This window comes from Carlito syrichta, unplaced genomic scaffold (assembly GCF_000164805.1).
Source record: "Carlito syrichta isolate Samal-C Ts95f unplaced genomic scaffold, Tarsius_syrichta-2.0.1 Scaffold311480, whole genome shotgun sequence".
NCBI classification, from domain to species: domain Eukaryota; kingdom Metazoa; phylum Chordata; class Mammalia; order Primates; family Tarsiidae; genus Carlito; species Carlito syrichta.
Window position 1 is genome coordinate 360,159 of NW_007255576.1, and position 7,410 is coordinate 367,568.

At 43.4% G+C, this 7,410-nt stretch overlaps 1 protein-coding gene across 2 annotated transcripts in view; it reads right to left on the reverse strand.

The window, feature by feature from the left end:
• Positions 1 to 3,224: 3,224 nt before the first annotated feature.
• NDUFC2 (NADH:ubiquinone oxidoreductase subunit C2) overlaps positions 3,225 to 7,410 on the reverse strand; it is a 12,744-nt gene continuing 8,558 nt past the window's right edge. The window contains exons 2-3 of one of the 2 annotated variants that reach the window (XM_021717901.1): positions 7,117 to 7,194; positions 3,225 to 3,406 (exon numbers count right to left, since the gene is read on the reverse strand). In XM_021717901.1, the coding sequence (XP_021573576.1) occupies positions 3,357 to 3,406; positions 7,117 to 7,194 (128 nt within the window). In that variant the 3' untranslated portion in view covers positions 3,225 to 3,356. Of the gene's footprint in view, positions 3,407 to 7,116; positions 7,264 to 7,410 lie in introns of both variants that reach the window. The other variant, XM_008068703.2, reaches the window with a different exon arrangement.

Sequence of the window (7,410 nt, forward strand, 5' to 3'; positions counted from 1 at the left end):
TGTGGTGGCCAGAAGCGGCCACTGCACTCCAGTCTGGGCAACCGAGTGAGACTCCAACTCCAAAAAAAAAAAAATAATAGCTTCCATTTGTGCACATAGTAAGTGCCAGCACAGCTTTTTTTTTTTTTTTGAGTCAGGGTCTCATTGTCACCCAGGCTGGAGTGCAGTAGCATGCTCACAGCCACTGCAGCCTGACCTGTTGGGCTCAGGTGATCCTTCTGCCTCAGCTTTCCAAGTAGCTGTAACCACAGGTGTGAGCCACCATGACCAGCTCATTTTTTGATTTGCTGTCAAGATGATGTCTCGCCAAGCTGCCCAACCTGATCTTGAACCCCTAGGCTCAGGCAATTCTCTCATCTCCCCTCCCAGTGTTGGATTACAGGCATGAGCCACTGTACCCAACTGCCAGCACAGCTTCTAAGTGCTCGACATAGACTTATCTCATTTCATCTCCAGTAAAGCTACAAAGATAGGTTGTATTCTTTCCATCCTCCAAATGAAGAAGCTTACCCAAGTTATGTATATTTACTTAGGTGGACACTGTGAATTCTGTGTGTGTGTGACAGTGATTACCAACATTCTTTTCAAGTCACCGAACATGGAAAACTTTATTTATATGACACATGGGGGTACGGAGGTGAGGCGCTCACAGTACAACAGGCTGGGGTACTCTGGCCATGCTGAAATTCAGCCAGCCAAACAGGCAGGCGAGGGACCATTGTCTTGGCACTCTAACCCATTCCAGGCACACCCGAGTGTGAGCATACCTGTTGTGTGCATAAATGCATACATGTTGGAGTCTGAGCCTGCATGTCTCTGCACATAGCAGCTGGGGTTGTGAGACGGCGATGCAGCATAGGGGGTGGAAAAGGACCTGCAGTCACTAGGAGGTTGAGGCTGCGGTGAGCCATGATTGTGCCACTGCACTCCAGCCTGGGCGACAGAGTAAGACTCTGACTCAAAAAGAAAAAAAAAAAGGCTTTTTATCCTGGCTCTGCCATTGACCTTTGTGTGGTCCTAGACAACTTATTTCACCTTTCTGCATCTCAGTTTCCTTGTTGGCAAAATGTAGAGAAGGAATCAGATGAGTCACGCCAGCTCTCACCCCCATGATTCTTCTTACAGTGCCGAGGCATTGCCAGTTTTCCTACAGAAATGCCATTATTGAGGTTTTTCATTGTTCTTACTACTCTAATAGGCATGGGACAGTACCTTAGCTGTGGGAATTTATACTGAATTGACTTTTTAAAATTTTCCACACTCCACAGATCACTGTACATGATAGAAGGCAGACTCTGTGATAAGGCTGCAGAGCAGTTTCCTGGCCCTGATGAGGAGACCAGAAGGCCTAGACCTGCAGTGGAAGCCAAGGTGACTCGGTTCTCCAGCATGCTTCTCCACCTCCTTCCGAGCACCAACTCCTGGACTTCGGTCACCAGCTCATGATTAGGACACCTGTTGCTATTCACAACACCCCTCGCTCCTCTCACCAGTTTGGGGTGGTGACAGTGGTTCATGGTGGACAGTCACCCGCCCAGTGTCGTACGGTAGAAAGAGCATTGCTGTTAGCATGTGACCAAAGTTCACAAGGCTCCTCTTGGCAGTCCTGCATTATGTGCTCTTGGGCCAGTTTTTAACCCACTGGAACCTAAATTCCTTCATCTATAAAATGGGGATAACGTCATCTACCTCCAAGCTTATGAAAATTAAACATGACTCAAAAGCAGCTGGCATATGACAGCTATTATCATGGCCTGATTTTTCCTCCTATCCTCGCCTTTGTATTTGCTCTGGTCCTTTTTACCCTCTGGAGCTAAGAAACAGTAGAGTCCCTCGGGATGAGTGGTTCACCCTCTTGTACTTGCTGACCACTGATGAAGCCAAGCATAGGTGAATACCTATTTATTGCAGTAATTAAAAAAAGACCTTGTATTTGTACATCTCTTCATCATTTCTAAAGCACTTTCTCCAACATTTCATTATTTTTTACCAGTGGTACTCAAGAGAAGAGACAGAATTCATTAATCTTGCCCAGAAACCACCTGCTTATACTTGCACCAACACCTAATTTGAAATCACATATAAAGAAACAATAATTTCATTCATCTCCAAAACTGGGGGTGATTATAAAATTGGAATTTGGGAACAATAACTTTGTGGACCAGTGTTTGATAAGCCGTGGAGTAACCTCATTCCAGTTAGGTATAATCTATTTTTTCAATTCAGAGTCTCACTCTGTCGCTCAGGTTGGAGTACAGTGGCATGATCACAGCTTACCACAGCCTTGGCCTCCTGGGCTCAGGTGATCCTTCTGCCTCAGTCACTCAAGTAGTTGGGACTATAGGTGCATGCCACTACAGTCAGCTAATTTTTGTAGGGATAAGATCTTACTATATTACTGCATGTGTATAGTCCCAGCTACTTGGGAGGCTGAGGCAGGAAGATCGTCCAGGAGGCTGAGGCTGTTAAGCCATGATTGTACCACCACACTCCAGCTTGGGTGACAGAGTGAGATCTCGACTCAAAACAAAATTATTTTGCCTGACTCACAAAGTCCTCCATAATCCAGCTCACCCTAAATTCGCTTTGCACTAATACAGATGTAGGCAAGCCTTTTCTGCAAGGGGTCAGATATTAACTAGGCTCTGCAGGCCATAGGTCTCTGTCACAACTACTCAGTTCTGTTGTTGCAGCATGAAAGCTGCCATAAACAACAAGTAAACAAATGAGAATGGTTGTGTTCCAACACGACTTTATTGGCAGTGGGCCAGATTTGGCCTATAAGCTGTAGTTTGTCAATTCCAAACTAAAATTACACTTCATTTAAAAATCTTTCAGATGTCTTTTTTTTTTTTTTTGAGTTGGAGTCTCACTCTGTTGCCCAGACTAGAGTGCAGTGGCCGCTCCCGGCCACCGCAGCCTCGACCTGCGAGGCTCCAGCAATCCTTCCACCTCAGCCTTCCAAGTAGCTGGAACTACAGGTGCACACTACCACGCCCGGCTAATTTTTTTTGATTTATTATAGAGATGAGGTCTCGCCAAGTTCCCCAGACGGGTCTCGAACCCGTGGGTTCAGGCAATCCACTCACCTTGGCCTCCCAAAGCACTGGGATTACAGGCTGAGCCACCAGGGCCGGCCTCAGATGTCTTTTTAAAACCAGCTGAGTGGAAACTGACCATGCTCTGATGAACTATTTTTCTTACAAGAAAAAAGAGACAAGTACTCATGATAACTATTTTAATTACATGGTGTTAACATATAGAGTAACATAAACTTCAGCTGTCATTGGAAACATGTTCCATAAAATTCAGAAATAGTAAGTATCCTTGAAACTGGAACAAGCATTTTGAAGACTTCAACGTACTGGATAGAATTTTTCAAAAATTTCGCCATAAGTTTTCTCATCTATAAAAAGAAAGGTCATAAAATATTTACTTTAAAGTTGTTTTAAAAAATTGTATTTCCTACAGAATTAAGACTGAATTAAGACTTACCGCTATAAACCCTGCTATGGTCTGAATGCTTGTGTCCCCCTTCAAAATTCATATGTTAAAACCTAACCTCCAAAGTGACAATATTTTTCTTTTTCCTTTTTTGAGTCAGAGTTTCACTCTGCTGACCAGGCTGGAATGCAGTGGCATGCTCATGGTCACCGCAGCCTCCACCTGCAGGGCTCAGGTGATCCTTTTGCCTCAGCCTTCCAAGTAGCTGGTACTACAGATGCGTGCCACCACACCCAGCTAATTTTTTGATTTATTTTAGAGACAAGGTCTCGCCAAGTTGCCCAGGCTGGTCTTGAACCCCTGAGCTCAGGCAATCCTTTTGCCTCCGCCTCCCAAAGTGCTGGGATTACAGAAGTAAGCCGCTGTGCTTGGCTCAAAGTGATGATATTAAGAGGTAGGGGCTTTGAGTGGGAGGTCATGAAAGCTCTGCCCTCATGAATGGAATCAGTGTCCTCATCAGAGAGGCTCAAGGGAGCTTGTGTGCCCCTCCACCATGTGAGGACACAGCAAGAAGGCACAATCTATGACACAGAGGGTGAGCCCTCACCAGATGCTGGTGGTACCTTGATCTTGGGCTGGCCAGCTTCCAGAACTGTGAGCAATACATTTGTATTGTTTATACATTATCTAGTATCTAGTTTCTTCTGCAATTATACAGGCAGTAGGAAAAAAATTAAAAATTGAGAAATTTAAAAATCACCCAGTCTAAGGTATTTTCTTATAGTAGCCCTAACAAACTAGGCCAACCCCCCCAAAATTTCCTTATTTTCTTGTCTTCAACTATGGTTTGGTCATCACTGAGACATTTTCCTTCACTGAAAGAATGAATAACAACTTTTAACTTTGGAGGAATCTGTGGTGACATTCAGATGGTTACCAGGAGGGACAAGGTGCCGCCAGGGGTATCCTGGCTGAAGTGGTGAAGGAAGCAATAAATAGGGAGGGACACAAGTCAGCCAGGAGAGGCCAGTAGCTGATGTGGTCAAGCTTTCCATGTACCCAGTTTTAGTGTATGAGGCTCTTGGCACAACTGCCAGTAATCTTCTCAGAAAGAGAATGAGCCCTACAGCTATATACACTCCTGCAGACACAGGGAACTAGTGGAAACATTTCTAGGCAAGGAGCCAGAGGTCTGGGTCTGAAGACAGTCATCAGTACTCACTCCTAGATTTCACTATTTCCAAGATTACTTTTAGTAATAACATTCAACAGTTCTGAGTGGTTCCCATGCCTGACACACTCACTATTCATGCCTTTGTGCCAGTCTTTAAGCTCTTCTTCAGGAAAAAAGCTCTATCTTTTGATATACCATAGATATCACATATGTGGCCACGTGCAGTGGCTCATGTCTATAATCCCAGCAACTCAGGAGGCCAAGGTGGGAAGATGACTAAAAGCCAGGAGTTTGACACCAGCCTGGGCAACACAATAAGACTCTGTCTTTACAAAAAATAAAAAATTAGCTGGGTAATGGTGGCAAACATTGTAGTCCCAGCTACTCCAGAGGCTGAGGAGGATGGATCCCTGGAGGATGGTCCAGGAGTTCGAGGCGTTGGTGAGCCATGATCATGCCACTGCACTCCAGTCTAGATGATAGACCTCAACTCAAAACAAAGAAATAATATACGTTCATACATATGTGTGCATATGCTATAATTTATGTATATACACTATATATTTTATATACATACATACACATACATAAAGACTGCGCCTGTAGTCCTAGGTACTTGGTAGGCTGAGGTGAGAGGATTGCCTAAGCCCAGGGGTTCGACGCCACAATGAGTTATGTAGCTGTCACTGCATGCCAACCTGAGCAACAGAGCAAGACCTTGTCTCTAATAAAAATGAAAAATCACATATGTGACTGAAGGTCACGGAGACTATTTTATTATTATTATTTTAACTTTTAAAAATTTTTAAAAATTTAAAATTTTATTTTAAAGATGTGGGGTACAATTCAGGATTAGGTATACAAATGGTCATTGTACACATGGAGGCTATTTTAAACAGAGTAATAAAATTTTAGAGCTAAATAAGACCTTAGAGATCATTCAGTCTAATGAAATGTGTTTTATATTACACATTTAAGTGAATAAGAAAATCTAGTTAAAAATCTGTATTTATTTATTTATTTATTTTTTGAGTTGGCGTCTCACTCTGTCGTCCAGACTGGAGTGCAGTGGCCGCTCCTGGCCACCGCAGCCTCGACTTGCTGGGCTCCGGTGATCCTTCCACCTCAGCCTTCCAAGTAGCCTGAATAACAGGCATGCGCTACCATGCTCGGCTGATTTTTTGATTTATTGTAGAGATGAGGTCTCGCTGCCCAGGCAGGTCTCGAACCCGCGGGCTCAGGCAATCCACTCACCTCAGCCTCCCAAAGGCGCAGGATTACAGGCTGAGCCACCGAGCCTGGCTTAAAATCTATATTTATAAGTTCAAAATTTTCCTGTATCATTAATTCACACATTACTAAGGATCTGTGTGCCAAACACTCTGTAGGCCTTAGGAAGCCAAATATTTTGTCCTAGTAAGTTAAATTCCTAGCCTATAAAGACATCATGTATATGCACATCTGTGTTGTATGCAAAATATAGGCAAGAAAAGTTACATTACAATTATATTCACAGTTGAACAGAGACAGAGTTTCCTGAGGGAATACTAGACTGTAGCTGGGTAAAGGCATCAGTGAGATGATGAATCTTAAGCAGAAGTTTGCTAGATGGATGGGGTGGAAAACAGGGGCAAGAGGAGGAAGAATATATCAGGGAGAAGGTCCAACATGTACAAAGTGATACAGGACAGACTCAGGACAAAGTATTTCACAAGGCAAGAGGTGAATGATGGAGATGAGGGAGAGTTCGTGTGGTTCAGATCAGCATAAGTGTCTGTGCAGGCTCTGCTAGAGGCTAGGGAAACAAAGGTGAAGCTACAGCCCACGAGAAGCACAGACATGTGTACATAATGTAGTAGATAAAAGATGTAGGCAAAGTGTTTCCACCAAAGGAGAGACAATTAGTTCAGCCTGGGGAAATGAGCTGTCCTAAGGAGTCTGGATTTTATTCTATAGGCAACAGATGGCTATTTTAAACAGAGAGATGTGATCAGATTTGCTAGCAGCAGAAATAAGACCAAAGAAAGAGTCAAGTTAGAAGTAGGGCAATAAATAGTCCCAGTAAGAGATTATCAGAACCTGAACTAGGGCAGCGGAAGCAGGAAAGAGAGGAGAGTTCAAAGTTGAGAAATATTTAGGAAGTAGAACTGATAAGACCTGAGGACTACAGGAAGTGAAAGAGAATGACTTGAAGATGATTCTCAGGCTTCTGGCTTGAGTGTTCAGGTGGACAGTAGTGCCATTTCCTGATGCAGAATGCGGAGGAGAAGGACGTTTGAGAAGGCATAGAGGGCATGAGTTTTGTTTGCTGTCCAAGAGACACAGAAGTACTCAGAGCCAGAAATTCAATCTATAAATTAAAAAGAATTTTGGTCTATAGACAAAGATGTGAGAGTCAACAGAATACAGAAGGTACTTAAAGCCATCGGCATGGATAAGATTAACCAGGAAAAATGAGACAGTAAAAAAAGAGATTTTCTACAATTAATTTGAAATACCTTTTTTTTCAGGAAAATCCTCCGGATGTGATTTTATGTACGCAAACATATCATGGTCTCTCACAGCATACATGTAGTCTTGACGTTTTAAAAGATAATATCCAATAAAATAAAAGGAAGTAACATATAGAAGCTGGCGATGCAAACCTGAAATTCAAATAACAAGTCCCAAAGAAAGCAAAAGTTAGTCAATGTGTATTAAGAATTTAATTTGAGCCGGGCTCGGTGGCTCAGCCTGTAATCCCGCGCCTTTGGGAGGCTGAGGTGAGTGGATTGCCTGAGCCCGCGGGTTCG